The 16593-nt window shown below is 49.9% G+C and overlaps 1 protein-coding gene across 1 annotated transcript in view; it reads right to left on the minus strand.

The window, feature by feature from the left end:
- Nucleotides 1-16593, minus strand: part of LOC104074512 (plexin-A2-like) — an 86361-nt gene that overhangs the window by 12329 nt on the left and 57439 nt on the right. The window contains exons 9-13 of the mRNA XM_009574656.1: nucleotides 15622-15822; nucleotides 13651-13747; nucleotides 13109-13302; nucleotides 6810-6961; nucleotides 3425-3542 (exon numbers count right to left, since the gene is read on the minus strand). Coding sequence (XP_009572951.1) covers nucleotides 3425-3542; nucleotides 6810-6961; nucleotides 13109-13302; nucleotides 13651-13747; nucleotides 15622-15822 — 762 coding nt within the window. The remainder of the gene's footprint in view (nucleotides 1-3424; nucleotides 3543-6809; nucleotides 6962-13108; nucleotides 13303-13650; nucleotides 13748-15621; nucleotides 15823-16593) is intronic.

Consider the following 16593-nt stretch of genomic DNA (forward strand, 5'->3'; position numbering starts at 1 on the left):
GCATCGTCCCCTGAGCATCTTCATGCTTTGGCTGAGTGGGGATACCCTTTTTAAAATGGAAAAGCAAAACTGGGATGCGTCCTGGACATCTGACAAATCTCCTGCTATATTTTCGAACCCAGCTCTGAAAGAGAGACGTGGCTCAACAAAACGATTGCAAATTTAGCCTCGGCAAAATTTTGTTCTTAAACAAAGGTAAGCTGTTGGCATCGCAGTTTCAAAAACTAAATATATCCCAAGCCAAAGCGAACTGCCACAATGGAAATTTGAACCCAAATGTTTTAAGTTTGCCAACATGATAAAGCATCAAAAAACCCCACCAGGGTCTGGTAATGGGAAATACTACACAACTTTAACAAAAGGCAGTGCCATCAGTGCCAGCTTAATATGAACCGCCAGTGATGGTATTGTGGGGGCAGAGCCTGTTTCCCGTTGCTGATGGAAAGACGTCCTTGGTGGGCAAACTTAGATCCCACTCAACATTTTATTGCTGATATTATTGCAGCAATGCCACGTCTTTATCCTGCCTTGCACCACGATAACTATTTATCCCCCTTAATAGAATTTGCAGAAAGCAGGTACCTTTTTATTTGTTTTCAATCAGTGGATATTACCAAATTGTTTTACTAATGCTTTCACATTACCCTCTTTATGACTCTCATCTGCAAAGGCTGGCAGCCTCCCAGCTCCACTCCCCTGGTACCACCTGCTTGGCAGCTCGGTGAGTTTGTCCTGTTTTCTCTACTGTTTTCACAATGCAACATGTGTTTTCTGGGTGCCACAGCATTTGCCAAAGCAGCTTAGACCACAAGCCTGTTTGACCCTGACTCCTGAACAGACCAGAGAAAAAACACACAATCCACCCTGTTGTGGGTAATTATGGAATAATATTACAGGAGGGAAACATTTGTCCTTCAACTGCTCATGGTCATCTCGCAGCTCTTATCCTAGCTGGGGTCAGGAGTTGGACTCGATGATCCTTGTGGGTCCCTTCCAGCACATGATATTCCATGATTACCCCAGCTAATGGCAATACTAGACAATATGAATGGTAATAGCAATGTTTACACTAGGCAGGGTTGGGAGCATTTCATACAACCAAGAGGAGTGATTCCAAAATGCAAAAAACCTCCAAAGGCTGTCCAATGTATGATTGCCCACCAAAACCTCCTTCAGCCTCCAGCCAAACCCTGGCATCTGTCCCCAAGGTGAATTAGGAACAAGCTGCAACGCTGTGACCGCTCCAGACAGCGAGAGCCCTCTACCAGCCACCCTCCTCCTCCAGCCCCGTCCCTGGGGCCAGTCTGCTGGTGGGAGCCCAGGGACGGAAAGGAGCAGTTAGTGAACATGTCCATGAGGTCCAGCGGTTCCCATACACACACCAGTGCAGAGCTGCACGCGTACTGGAAAGCACAGCCCTCCTTTGCATTCAAAGTGAATTATGAGCACCTCCTGGCTACAAGCATCTGGCGTTTCTGGTGTGAGCATCACCTTGTCTAAGCATTGCAATCCTTGGAAATTCAAAGCATTGCCAAAAACAGAAACTCAGGCTGTAATCCCGAGCACTCATTCCTGTAAACAAGGAAAAGACAGGAGAGCTGAGGGCCCGTCCTAGAGACCTGCAAAAAGACCCAAGGCTGGGGTGAGGCCAGCATCAGACAAGGGCCTGAAAGCTGAGTAAGAATTTTCCATCTTCGACTCATGATTTGGTGATAATTATGACAGATTTACAGATCCAAAGTAGCTCCAAGGTTCCACCTCCCCAGATAAAACGGGTGTAATTGAGGTGACATTGCTCTTGCGCCGTGTCAGGCACCAGATGAGCTCACTAAGCCATGAACCCTCTCAGGGTCAGAACAGAGCTCTGCTTTAAGGTACCAATCAATTTTACTACTGACTTTAATGGCATAAACCAGCTGTAATGGAATTTGTGGCGGCGCTAAAGAGAAAAATAGAGGCCAACTAACAAAAGGAAATGATGTGCTAGAAGTTTTAGGTGCTTGAGAAAAAGAAACGATATAATCAGGGTAAGTGCTGGAAATCAGAAGCAACAATGCAAAGGATGATAATGCTCGGCATATGCTCACCAGGTTGCTGCAAGGTACTACTCCAAGATTCATCTCCGCAATTACCTTCCGCTGGCTCCTGGTTATTATTTAACACAAAGCAAAAGAGCATCCCTCTTGTGTCGCAAGGGAACCTGCCTTTCGATAATGGCAAATCTGGGGACGAACCTGACGGTGCCCTGTGATGATCGGAGAGGATTCTGGCATATTTGAGCAAAATGTGGTGATATTTTACACCCCTGCTATGTTACTGAATAAATGAAATCCCAGGGGAGGGTGTCACTTACAACACCGATAGGGTGGCAGGGGCTAGCCTGATTTATCTCTCAATTAGTTTACAAATTGTGGACAATTGGCAAGTGCTGGCATTTCCCTACGTACAGATTCCACTAAGCACAAAATCAATGTGGCTGGATAAAGGGCCCTGTTCAGGCAAAACCGGAGATATGAGAAACCCCATCTGTGGCTTTTAAGCTTATGAATCAAAAGGTTGCTAATTAAACAACAGAAAGAAACGATCCACTCAACCAACGAAAGCCCACCAACCCAAAGAGCAGTTCTCCATTAAGCAGATAGAGGACGCCTACACTGAACCAGCATCCTTGGAGGGGAAAAAAAAAAAATCCCTGAATATTTGGATGTAGAATTACCCTTCCATCCCAAAGGGCATCATGGGGAAAAGATTAAGTCTACAGACACAAAAAATAACTCAGATATGTTTAGGCAGCTGATTAGAACTAAGTTTCTAGCAGGACCTCAGTACCTGAGCTGCAGAAGGATGGACTCTGGTGCTTGCTCTCCTGTTGCGTGTTTCTGTGTTCATGCAAAAGGGCCTATGGGTGCCTGTATGTATACACACGTACGTATAGGAACATCTTCAAAACCAGCAAGAAGCAGCGCCCTAGATTCATCCCCACTAACTAAGCACCAAAGTAACAATGTCCATTACAAACAGAAGAAAATTGTAAGTGCTGGCTCCAATTCCTTGACAATTCCTCCTGCACAGAAAGTCCTCAGGTACAGAACAAAGTTACACTTTGTGTAATACTCCTGCTGGGATCGCACCAATGCACTTTGCAAGGAGTAACCAAGCCTATCAATTCAGAAGGTTATCACTATTTTGGAGGTGCAAAGCTGAAACCAAATGTTCCCACATAAATGCTGTTTATTCTGTAGACCTGTGCGAGCTCTAGATCCTGAAAACTGGCCTCGTTGGCTGGGATACCAACAAACTGTGCAATGCCATGGGGAAAGCACCAGAAAAAGACAGCAAATTTGGGATTGTCTTCTAGTGTCGAACCCCACCCATTTGACACGTGCATTCGTAGAGCACGGCTGTTCCACGGGGGGACACTCACCACAAACATGTACTGCTGCGCGGACTTGGCCGTGAATTCGGGCTTGCACTCTCCGATGCACAGGAGCACTGGGCCGGAGCTGATCCCTGGAAGCGCCTGTCCCATTTCACAGACGATCCTGGAAGCAGAAATGCCGCAGTGAGGCTTTGGCAGGAGGTGCCAACAGTGCCCTGTGCAGCTCCACACAGGGCTGACTTTCTTTTTTTCTTCTTTTTTTCCTCCCCTCTTTAACTTTGATATCTGCCTCTTTGGAAGAAGTTAATTACTGAGTCTATTTTTACCCCATGTAGTAATTTAAAGAAAAAAAATCAAAATTAGACATAATTATTACAAGCTGTAAACTCCAGAGCAAAGCAGAGCACTAATGGCAATATATTAGCCAGTAGCAAAGTGAGTGCGAAGTCCTTAGGGTAACAGATGAGTTCATTAAGGGAACAGCTCACACTGCAGTCTCCCAGTTAATCAAAAATGGAGAAACCTGCTCGGGGATGATAGAGACAGCCCCGGAGAGCAGCCTTTGCAGCGGAGACAGGGCTGGCTAACACAGAACATACTGCTGCTGGTAAAAGGACTCAGCGGCACTGAAAGACACCGATCTCGGGCTCCTCGCGTGGCCCAGCTCAGCCCCATGGGCACATCCCGAGGCAGGGAAAGCCGTAAGGACAGGGAGAGCTGCTGGGGTTAACCACAGCGGGCCAGGCTGGAAGATGAGGAAACCCTCATTACGCAGCCTGTGGGTGTGTAATCCAAAAATCCCAGGGCACTGGGAATGCATGATGCCTACTGGAGATGAGACCAAGCAAACGCCTGTCACGCCAGCAGGTCTGAGAGTGGTTTTCAAAGGGACGTCAGCGGGCAGGGCTCTCTAGCTGTACCTAAAGGGGATGGATGCTGCTTGCTCCCACGGCAATGCTGCAAAGACAAATTAAAGAGCATCCTGCCAGGCGCTGGAAACCTCAGGAAAGGAGTAACCTGCCTCGGTGCAGGGGCTGCAGTTACGCTGGTGATGAGACACTTGTTGGTGTCTGGCCCTGAGAGTGAGACAGAGAAAGAGCCAGAGCATCCTTTCCCCGCTGAGGCTGAAGGTGCTTTTGCAGAGCGGCAGGGGAAACGCTCGCTCTTCTGCCAATCTCATGCAAATGCATGAAAGGCTCCAATTCGTGAAGGCAGCGTCTCAGCTGCCTTCAGCAGCATTAAATTCACTACAAATAAAATAAAAAGACTAAAGGAAAAAAGAACCTGCAGACAGCATGCACAGGTGATGCCAGGAGGCCTAATGAAATACATACATGCTAATAAAGAGCTCTGATGTGAAAGTCCTTATTGCTGCACATCAAAACGGGTTGCCTAGAGAGACGCTGCCTTTGGAGAACAGAAACTGAAGCATCTCAGCTGTGTGCCTTAATCTGCCATGTGCTCCTCTCTCTGCCTTTCAACCAGAGATTGCCCATGCACATCTCCTGTGCCTGCTGCTTCATTACTTCTGCAAACCAGCAGCGGGGCGAGGAGGCAGGGTTTCTGCGCTGGCGGGCTGGGGCGGAGGGCTGGCATTTAGGAGCAGCAATCTCTGCTCCTGCCAGCCCACGGGCAAACAAAGCAAGGGGAAGTGATTCCTGACACCCCACGGGCAGGAGAGGAGAGCGGAGGTTTTCTCCCAAAAGCAGCAAGGATACAGCAAGCGCTATATACCGGGGGAAACACCAAATACTCAGCTATTGGCCAGTAAAGCAGCAGCTGCTGTACAGTACCAGGCATGATGGGGCGCAGGATGGGGCGCAAGCGACCTGGTACACCTGATCCCGATTCCTGATAAACGCCAAATTCCCAGCAGGTACCTTGTTACAAAACGATGCATTCGGCAGAGCTGTAGGGTGCTGATTGCTGGGCTAAGTGGCCCTTTCACCAACATTAACCTAATTGCTGGCTGATAGATTGCGTGGCTGGAGCATATGGTGAGTCATTACAGTCTTGGAATTCAGTCTGCCCACAGAACCCTTAAGAGGGTCCTTTTATCTGTATTCATCTTTAAAAGGCAGCTCTCATGCTAAGGCTTGCTGTTATCTGCCCAGGGTAAATGTTTTAATGATGTTAACAAACTTTGAAAGCTCAAGAGCCATAATTAGAGTTGTGATTATAAAATCAGGGTTTCACACCATCAAAGGAGGATAATTTTATAATCTTCCATCCTTTATTTGAAAAATAAAATAAAACAAAATACTGCTCAGCAGAACAGCCCAAACCGCGAGCAGTGACAGTACTATCGGTGCAGCGCTTGGAGCCATTCCTGCAATAACACCAACGATGCTTTGCACGTCCAGAGCGCCCTTCATCCAGTGATCGGAAAATACTTCCTAACTGATATACTGCACACATGCTCGCTGTTTGGAAGAGGAGATTAATGTCCTTTTTGTCTTATGGATGGGGAAGCAAAGACAAGGAGTGAGCAAAAAACAAACCAACGCCAACATGTGCTAGTGACAGGTCCTTCCACTACGCTGGGGATCAGACTGGGACCCACCAAATGCAGTTCACCACCAAAGGACAACTGCTTTCAGCTGCTGCCGAAGCTGGGGCAGATCCGTGCTGCTGGGACCACTCATGCGCCCTGGGCTCCCCCCCACTCGCCGCGAGCAGCCACGGCCCTACCACACACAATGCCGTCCTGGTCCCCAGCAGGCAACCCAAGGGGAGATCAGACAACCCAAGGGGAGACACCTCATATGGCTCCTCTCCTGCCCCGCACGAATGACCCCCAACACCCCCCTCAGCAGGGGGCTACACCAGAACAACCCCCCCCAAACAGCAACAGGAGCATGTGTCACTTTGGGAGGTTTATTCACCCATCCTCTGTTACAGGCCTATTTTCTAATTTTCAATTGACATTTTTCTTAGTGAAATAAATGAATTGACTCCAGTGGAGGCCCATTCGGATTAAGCGGCTGTCACCGCCTCACCCGCCTAACAAATGGCTGCGTGCAGCCAGCAGCGCCAGCTGAATTTCAAGTGCGATGGGGAGCGGAGGGGGCAGAGAGGCTCAGCATCAACAGCAAGGTGCTCATCAGAAAAGTTGCTTAGCAAAGCAGGAAACAAAACACCTAATGAAAGCTTAAACCTCCTGCTTAAACCCCCCCCCGCCCCGAGAGAGCATCCATGCACCTCATCCCCTTCTGCTGTAGGAATGGCACGCACTGTTCCAGGCACATTCACCTCCAGACCCTTTCCTGCAGGTCTGCAGGGCTGGAAAGGGTGGAGGGATGATGCCTGGGGTTTGGGTGAGTTATTGGCCCCCTGTGCATTTGCTGGAGGTCAGGAAAGAGGCTTTGTGCAGGCTGGCCAGCCCAGGGGACCCGTGGTGGGGACGGGTGAGGTCCTGGAGGCCACTCACTGTTCTGCGACGACGTACTGCTCGGGCAGGGGCGTGCACTGCACCCCAGCGACCTGCACCCCGTGGGCGATCTCGGAGAAATCCAGGCCCAGGTTCACACCACGGATGGTCACCCTTGTCCCTCCTTCTGGGGGGCCTGACACTGTCAGGATCTGGAAGGAAACAAAACACAGGAAAGTTGAGCTGGTGTCCCTGTTGCACCCATGCTTCTTCAACCCCATGTCTGGCTTGGAAGCAAACTTTTGCTTTGCAGGCTGCGGCTGAGTGCTGCAACCTCCACCTGGCTCCTGCTGCCAAACCCAGGCCAGCACCACCTTCTCATGACCCCTCTGGATGTTTTGGAGAAGCCAAACCCGGGCCAAACCAACACAGATGGATTTCAGCCCAAGGATGCTGATAGCCATCTGTGCTGAGCTCCAAGAGAGGACATCAAGTTCCCTGAGCTGGCGAAGAGGTGTAGGCAACGCCTCCCCCAGAAACCCTTGCAGAAGGGTAAGACTGGCTCCTTTTTTATACATACAGAAGATGGTAAGTCACCTTCCAGAAGTTGCCTGCTGCTTTGGAGAACTTTGTTAACTTTTGCCTTGGCTGTTCTCTGAACGTTAATGTCACATTTTATTAGGAAGTTGGCACCTCAAATGACTTACAAATGTTAAAGGGTGAGGTGTGTGCTTTAAAGCTGCCTGTTTATAGCCTGCCTCAGCCATAATCATCTCTGCTTCTATAGACTTTCATTAAGGGCAATATCCTCTTCAATTAGGAGTATAAATTACAATAATGTATAGCCACAAAATTTGGACCTAAGGCTCTCAAACAGTTGCCCGAATCTGCCACCGGCCTGTTGTTGCTCTTGGATGAGTTACTAATCTTCTCCATGCTACAGCTGTTATTAATAAATAAACATAATCCATAAAAATGCAATTTAATTAATTTAATGGATAAATCTTGTTTACGCTTGTTTGTTCCACCCTTGTCTTTGGCAAAAGATTTGAGCTCTTCAAAACCTTTTCCTTACGGTTTCTGGATGGATGGCTGCTTTTCTTTCACCTTCTTAAGAGCTCACTGTTCCCTGGACGTGATGTGTTAGGAAGGCAGCAAAACACCAGCCCATCACGAGAGACATCCTGGCAACCTGCTGCACTGCTGGCTGAGTGCGCCCCAAAGCAGCCCTCGTGGGACCCCCTGCACTTTCCAGTGCCTCGGGACATGTCTCCTGAGGGATCTCCTGATCTCCGTGGGATCCCCCTTCCCACCCAATGCAAACTGCTTGTGCCATCAGGACACCCCTGTTCCCCATCACTTCTGTGGTTCCAAGTGCCTCCCTGCATCTTCCTGCATTTCAAATCTCAGCTGAAGCCATTTTCCTTTTCCCTTGCTTATGCCTTGCAATTTCTTGCTCTCCACCTCTGCTCCTGTTTAAGGTGCTGCTGTTGAATTTGGCCACACGTGCTGGCGTTCAGCCTGCTCCACGCACCCAGCAGAGCCCATCAGCTGCACCGTGTGTCAAACCACCACCTCCTTCCCCTGCGTGCGCTTTAGTTTCTACCTCCCTCTCCCCTTGACTGCACCACTGAGGTTTCTAATTTATTCACCATACGCTGTCTGTTGTGCTGCTGTTTTCTGTAACTTACACTGCGTAGCATGTCTTGTATCATTTAGCTCCGTGAAGCACTATGTACCCATAAAAGACACTGCAAAATCAAGTTGTATTGCATCACACCGAGTCCTGAAGGCCTGCACTGGTAATGTTTACATCGCTAGCTGGGAATCACCTGAACTCGGCAGTTCACATACTTGACAGTTACAACTGTCATTTGCAGCTCTAGATTATGTTAAAATGCATTTGCTGGAGCACTTACACTGCTGGGCTCGTTGTCTCACCGCTGTTCAAAAGAAGTCACAGTTTGCCATTTCCTGACCTTACCACAACCAGCGGAGCCAACCGGCCTCACCGAACAAAGCAGAGCCGATTCTGTATTTTGAAAATGTCCTGACCTGGAAAATCCCCACTATGGAGCTCCACTCGACCTAGATTTTAGTGGCCGCTAATTGAACAGTTTTGAAGTAACTGTGCCATAAAGCAGCCCCAGGGTTAGAACAGATGCATTCAATTAATTACAGCTGGAGAGATTCAGTCAAAATCGCAGAAAGAAGATAAGTCTTAAAGGTCCCGTTGCACCGAGCGCTGGCGGTCCCTCCGAGCAGCACCCGGCCAGCGGCAGCCCTGGGTCACCTCGTGCTGCAGAGGCACGGCCGAGGCACCTCCAGCAAACCCAGCCCAGGGCAGCTGCTGACAGCGTGGTCTGCCTTAACCCAGGGCTGTGGTCGTGCTGGGGAGCTGCTCGGTCTGCAAGGGTGGCTGCAACGACAGCCCAGATTTCTGGTGTGAGACAGACAGAATTAGGAAGAAATATTGCCCATTTTCAAGAAATATGCTTTAGTAGAGTGGCTTTTCACTCAGAGGTCTCTGGAGGATCAAAACAACCTGGAAAGGGCAGCTAGGGAAAAACAAGGCCATTACCAGGAATTTTACATTTACTGTTTAGGGGTCTGCACCTCTGCTGGAAGTTTTTTAGGTTGTTTGCAAAACTGAAGCAGTTTGAAAGTCACTGAGATCTAGAGCGGGGTGTGGGAGGCAGGGCCGTTGGTTTTGCTGATCCCCCGAATTATTCTGAGCAGGTCACCTCTCCTCTCTGCATCAGCCTCGCCTTGCATGAAACAAATAAGCAATCCACTCTAATAAAGCATGTTCCCGCTGCTCAGTGAAAGGATTAATGCAAGTGCGAAGCATTGTATTACTCACAGAAAGGATTCAAATACAGAGATGAAGTGGGGGGTGGTAGGAGCTCAGTTACCCTCACACTCTGCCCTCACACCACCTACGGGATGCAGGTGCACCACTGCGTTTCTGTTGTTGCTGCTTCTCACTTGAAACCAAGGTGGGGATCCCAGGGATCTCCGAGGTTGGGATCCAAGGGATCCCAGGGATCCAGGAGCCCCAACACAGTGCCAGCATACTTCCCTCCCCAGCCTGCAGAAGACACTGCTATAACAACACAGGATAAATGTTCTCAGCCTCACGTCTTGCCGGCTGCATGGTTCAGCGTTTCTGACACAAAGCAGTATTTAGCCTCAAGAAGAAGCCTGTGCATGAGACAGGGAGACCTACGACTGGCTGTGAGTCGGATGGGGCTTTCCTCCTGCAGCTGGAGGCAAGGCACAAGCCTAAGACTGTTCTGCACAATAACCACTTGGCATCTGTTCGGGTGCAGAGAGAGCACCCGGCTTGCAGAATAAATGGCATAACCCCTGCCCCCTCCCAAAATGTCATCCACCTTCATTCTCTTTGTCTTTTTTCATCCTGCTCTAAGCTAGCTGGATCCCAGCTGATGAGCCCAGCAGGGATCCAGCACATAAGCATTGTCATCCTGGCATGATCCCTCCTTGTCTCTGCCTTAGCTGATAGCACATTCAGAACCTAATTGTTATCTCAGCAGAGCAACTCCATTATTCAGCCTGACACTGCCCCCCCTTCAGCTGTTTGTTGCACTGATGTTATATTAATGAGGCCTGCAAATAAATGAATAGGAGATCAGAGTGCCGCTTGTTCGTAAGAAAACTGATTTTTATTTATTTATTGCTAAGACCACAGACCGTGTGGAAGTTTTACGCTGTTAAAGGGACACTGTCGGTGACGGCTGGGCCTCTCGCTCTGAAAAAGGGCTGTGTATATCCTACTGCTCATTTACTTTTATAACTATTAAAACGCAATCTCTTCTTACTAATTATGCATTCCCCGAAGGCCCTTGATCTCCAGCTTGACAGAAAGAGTGAAACTGGCCACATGAAGCAAAAGTAGTGGAAAACAGCCCGTATTAAAGGCTCTTTTAGTCTGAATGGTCCAGGCTGCAACGCAAGCCCCGGTATGAGACCAAACGCTGCTCCCCAGTCGAGCCTGTCAATGCTGGCGCTTATGGGAAGGAGAGCGTGTCACCAGTGCCTGCTTCAGACCTGCCAGCAGCAGGTCGGTCCCAGCAAGGCAGGACGGCCTCTTCCCAGCTTTCAGTGCACAGCTCTGCAGCACTGGACATTGCAAAATGGTACCCAAAATACTGAAAAAAATCAGATGCTAGTAAAAAGGACCCAACAGCAATGAAGGCTGTAAAGGTCTCATGGTCTCCAAGACAATCTCATACACTTTTCTGGAGAGGAAGGGCGATGAGAGAAGTTAACCTGTGCTGTTGAAAGGTTTGGGTTTAGGAGTATCGACCCTGCAGGGTTTCTACTGGGGTTTTGCCATTTTCTATAGACCTGACTGCTCAAGAACTTAGCAAGGTGCTGTAAGAGTTCTTAGCCCTATACAGCACCCTTCCCATCAGTGGATCTCAAAGCACACAAAAAAGGCCATTAATTCCCTCTGCTTTCCCCCTTCTTTTTCTACAACAGTGAAAACTGCAAACTTGACTTTCATGAAAAAAAAAAAAAAGCTGTGAATTCATAAGGAGAAGGGTGGGAGGTGGAGTTCAAGGAAAAACACCAAACACTGCAAGACCTGTGATAAAACCACAACAGCTCACAGCACTGCCAGAGTCAGCTGAGGCCATGGGACAATACATCCCCCTGAAACCTGTATTTTCTATCGCTGACCCTCGCTGTGGAATAAGCCAATGTGCCAAGGAAAGCACAGACATTTCCTACTCAATTCTCTCATCTCCAAATCCACTCAGGGCAATCTCCTGAGACTCAAAACATCCCCTGGCGAGGCACCCCATGCTTCCCGCTTTGAAGGCTGAGACACAGACCTGGTTATGGAGACAAGAAATCTGTAACAGCAAACCTCCGCTCTTTTCTCCTTGGACAGAGACCAAAAGTATTGCTTTCAAGTTGGACAGTGACAAAACACTCGGTGGCAGTGCCATGCCCGCAGCCAGCTGCGAGAGCCAGCCTGGCAGCGCTTAGATGCAAGTCACTTGGTGGCTGGAGCAGAGTGTTTTTCCCCTTCTCTGCTTAGCTCAGGGAGGGGTAAATAAATAAATCTAAGACTTCTTCAATGTTACAACTGTCTGAACGGTTTATGGTGAAGAAAATCTCAGGCAGAGGCTATTTTGCTTCTTGCATCTCGTAGCATAACTTTGTGCAAGCAGAACAGCACTCGGATAAGAAAACTTTGGTTTCTGACTACTGGCAGGGCAAGGTGAATACCTAAGCAAGCCTTTAAGGCTCATTTTATCTCTCTGTAAACTAGCTATGACTTGCCAAACAAACCAACCAACCAAACAAGGAAAGGACAGACTCTCAACATCTCTTAACGCTTTCACGTCTCTGCACGGTCAGCACCACCACCACCTCTGCTCCTCCACAGCCACGCGAGCTCCACTCTGCAGTTTACAAAACACTGCCCAGGAGAAATACCTGCCCATCAAAGGTATAATGTAGCTGGGCAGGAGGTCTAAGAAAGAAATACCAAAGGCCTGGTAACGTCCCTGGGGGATGGATGGACCCTCCCCAGCAACATCCTCTAGTGAGCCCCAGCCCTGATACAGCACCACCCGCCCCTGCGTTTCCTCCCCTCCTCCATAAAAAGGAGGCTGACGCCTTCCTCCCAGGGGGTCTGAGCATGAGCCAGTTTAGCTAAGCTGGTGTAGAAACTACCCTGAGTTAAGAGGAAACTTCCACATGTACTGGGGTCCTTATTCAGCTGGCAGAAGTTTGTGTGCTGAGAAGCCCTGCTCCTGCCCTGCCCTGCCCGGCCTTTCTGTAGCCACGAGCATCGGCGCAACACTGTTTTACACCCACGCTCTCTGCCTCCTGCAGGCGCTCAGGGCAAGGGAGGCTTTTTTGGGGAGTTAATTAAGTGAGAAACCAAAATCTTCTTTCATTCCCACCTGATATGAGTGTCACTCCTAATAGTAACGTTAACAGACCAAGTGCAGTTTTACCGGTAAAAATGCTCCTGGGAGACATTTTGCATCCCTCAGTGGTCTGAACAGAAACATCAGAAGCATCAATTATAGACTAATTAGCTCCCTAGTTTAATTACCATTCCTGCAACAGCCCATAGCGGTCACCCCAATGCTGGTCGCATCCCAGCGAGTGACTGCTGCACGGCGGGGCAGCGGGCTGCGCACCCTGGCCACGCGCCGGCGGATCCCCACATTAATTTCACAGAAAGTAGCAGCGCGTTTTATTCCCTGTTCTTCAGTGCCAGATAGACGACGGTGATTTTTAGACAAGAGGGAGACAGACACAAATCCACTTTGGAAGGAGTAAGGAGAAGGGGCCGAGATGCGCGCTCTCACCTCGGTGATGCGAGGGTTGGAGCACTTGACGTTCCTGCTGGACCAGTCGAGCCAGGGCTGGGCGGAGGGCGCGCTGCAGTGCGGCCGCAGCGTGCACTTGGCCTCGCCGCTGCACCAGCCGCACTCGAACTTGGGGTCGGCTTTCAGGCAGAGCCCGCAGCTCTCGCGCTGGGCTGCGCACTTGTAGAGGTGCACTGCGGGAAGAGGGACGGGCACTCAGGGCAAAGTCAAGAACTGAAATATTCATATGGGCTGCAGCTGCTCGTGGATTTATAGCAAAGGCACATGTTGAGTTTCGACTCAACGAGCTGCAGAGTGGACTTGCACACGTGGGTTCCAAAGCCAAGGCTGTGTCAGGGGTGCTTAGTGAGCACCACTATGGGTGCAGCAGAGTGAGTTGCTCTCACCCAAAAGGATCCACCTTGTCTCTGGCTGCAGCCGCAGTGACGGCAGCTAACACCGCTCTGCCCCAACAACCGCTTCCCAGCCCCCATCACCGCCCTCCTTCCCGTCACCTGAAAGCCACCTCAAGCAGACGTTACCTTTCAGATCCTCGGGGTTGTCAATAACAAAGTTCCCGTTCCAAACCACAGCAAAGTCCACTGCTAAGTTGCTTATGTCCATCCCATCATAGAGATACTGAAGGAGAAGATCGAGAATTAAATGCTGGGGAGGATCTATCAGAGACACTAACAGGAAAAGAATGGTTTTTTTAAAAGAAACCATGATTATTCTCTGCTTAAAAACATGTGCTGATGTCTGAACCACCACTACGTCTACACTTCATCTCCAGGGTCCTCCCTTTGACTCCCTCCTCCTCACCAGGAAGAGATAATTAAATCAGATCCAGTCCTTGTGAGAGGTAATAGATTAATTATTCCACTCACAGTGGTTGCTCTTGTCACTCAGTTTCTAGCTTATCAATACAGCCCTTCCAGTTAATCAGACTGGAAGGACTGCTGCCTTCAGGCTATCTTCTTATACAGTCACCATGCACCCTAGTGTGACTGGGAGCTTAAAAATCACGGTGCACCGCTTCGGCTGATGAAATAGGCAACAGCTAGGAAAAAATAGATGGTGCAGAGAGGTGCTTTCCCAGTTTCTGCTTCAGCCTAGTCGAGGATAGCACTGGCTTGAATCATTCACCTTCTCATGGACATCCTGGGGCCGTGGCAGAGTGCACCTGGATGCTTTAGGTGAATTCCCAGAGTATTCTGAAATTCCCATTATCACAATTAGCACCAATGAGGCCTCATTCTGTCGCTCTCCTTAAGTCAATCAAGAGCTGCTAAAAACACTTAAAAAGGTGAGCAAACTGCCATCCTCTTTGGGATGAGGGAATGATGATTAAACCAAAGCAGACTGCTTTGACTGTCCCTGTGCAACAGTTGTACAGTTTTAACTTTCCTTTGGTTGTACTGATTCACCTGGCCTGGGTTTTACTAAGTTGGTTTGAAATGAGATCTTCTGTACAAGAAATAGAGCTGCGAGTACAGAATTGCCCTTACATTCTCTACCTACAGCTTTCTATTAGCCTAACAGGAATAAAATGTTTATAAATCGCTTTGAATAGGAAAAGTACTATATAGTATTAATACATTTATTATCCACCAAGCTGCAAGGCCCGAAGATGGCCAGTGATATATAAATATCCAGTGAAATTTTTTAAAATTCAAAACTTCATTAACAATTTAAGACCATCTGCACTGAATATTAAAGTAGACCCTGTTCTGCTGCCTAAAACAAACTGAATGTACCCTGTTTGCCTGTGGACCTCTTTGAACGCACGGTAAGGAGGGGAAGGACCATGCTCTCCCCTGCCCGTCCTCCAGCTGAATCGTGCCATGCAAGACCCACACGTGGGCTGTGGCTCGGAGAGTGGCCTTTGGGAAGCCTGCGTTTGCCACACGTGTTTCGACGTCCCCAAGTACCTGCCACGGTGACTTTGGGCATTCTGGGGTAAAATCCTGGCGGGTCCATTGGCAGGGCTAAGCCCCATCCTACTGAGGAGAGCTATCCTCCCCTGCCTGCTTCTCCAGCAGCAGCACTCAGATCATTTCCCTCTCTCTGCTGCGCTGTGCTCTCTCCCCTGGCAGTTCTCTTTTTCCCCTCCCTCCCTGCACCACGCTGCTTTTCAGCATTTCTGTATTCATCCAGCTACCGTGACCTGGAATTCGACAGCTCCCCGATAAGGGGTCTGTGATTCGCCTTATCTCCCCCGTGTGTATTAGCCTGCCTTAACACCTTCGTGGCATTCCCTCCTCCTCCTCCTCCTCCCCTTCCCCTCGCTGACCCCCCCGCAGTCAGAGAACCACCAGATAAAGGATCTTCTCTGGGCCGGTATAATGAAACACCTCGCGTGCCCATGGCAGGTTCCCACCTGGAATTCGGGATTAGTTTAACTCTGGGATTCTTCACTCTCCCCGAGGCTGAGCCCACCCCCCTGTGCAGCTATTCGGAGCTGACGCCCATTTTGGGCACCTTTTTGCCACGTTCCCCTCCCAGTCCCTCACCGAGCTGTTCTGGCACTGGACGCTGGAGCTGTTGAAGCGCAGGGCGGGCACACGGTGGATCACGCCCTGGATGCTGAGGACGCACTCGTACCCGCGCTGGCCGGACTGGGGCTGGGGCAGGTTTCTTGCCTTCAGCGTGATGGGTTTCACCTCTCCCACCGGGATCAGGATCTCCTCTGTGGGGAAGAGCTGGGGGCAGTCCTGGGAGACAATAAAACAGAGGGAGAGGTTACAGAGGTGATGGTGCGTCCGCAGGTCTGGCCAGGTCTCGGCAGCAGGGCTGACATCCCACGACATCCTCAGCACGCAGGACCAGCCACTTAGTCCACCCACGCAGCTGCAGGTTAAGTGCAGAAATGAAGAACCCCCATTACAGTCCCCCTGCTCTGGGACTGACGCTGATTTTCTCACCACAGTCGAAGAAGGAACACCGCTATTCAGGGAATAAATCGAAGCATCCTCCCTGCTCTGCGCTTGCCGTGGGTTTTATCTGCGGAGACACAAGCTCTCGCCCTGCCCTCCCGCAGCAGCGGCAGCGCGTTATCAGCTGCTCCAGCTCTGCCTGAGCCCCGCTGCTCCAGGAGGGCGATGGGCTGCTCCCAGCCACACGCTGCTCCCTGGGCCTCCTCCGAATCCCATTTCGCTCCTCACCCCCCTCGGCTGCGTGCTGCTTTGGAGCGAGACTGATCAGCATGGGATGTGCTTCCCTCTCGCTACCATTCTGCTTTATCTGAGTAAAATCATGCCAGTGTGCCATTAATTTCTGAGGTGACATTAATTTCTGCTCTATGTGCTCTCACCCCTTACCATGCTCCGACACCTCTGGCCTTTCTGAAACGCCCAGCCAGCTCGCTGCAACGCTCCCGCGCTGCTGCTCGCACAGCTTCTGCCTTAGCTGGGGGCTGCCCGGGTGGGACGCTTGCCTCCGCCGGCTGGGTGGGCAAGGCGTCGAGACATTAACTGGCATTTTTT

This window comes from Fulmarus glacialis, unplaced genomic scaffold, assembly GCF_000690835.1.
Source record: "Fulmarus glacialis isolate BGI_N327 unplaced genomic scaffold, ASM69083v1 scaffold7043, whole genome shotgun sequence".
NCBI lineage: Eukaryota > Metazoa > Chordata > Aves > Procellariiformes > Procellariidae > Fulmarus > Fulmarus glacialis.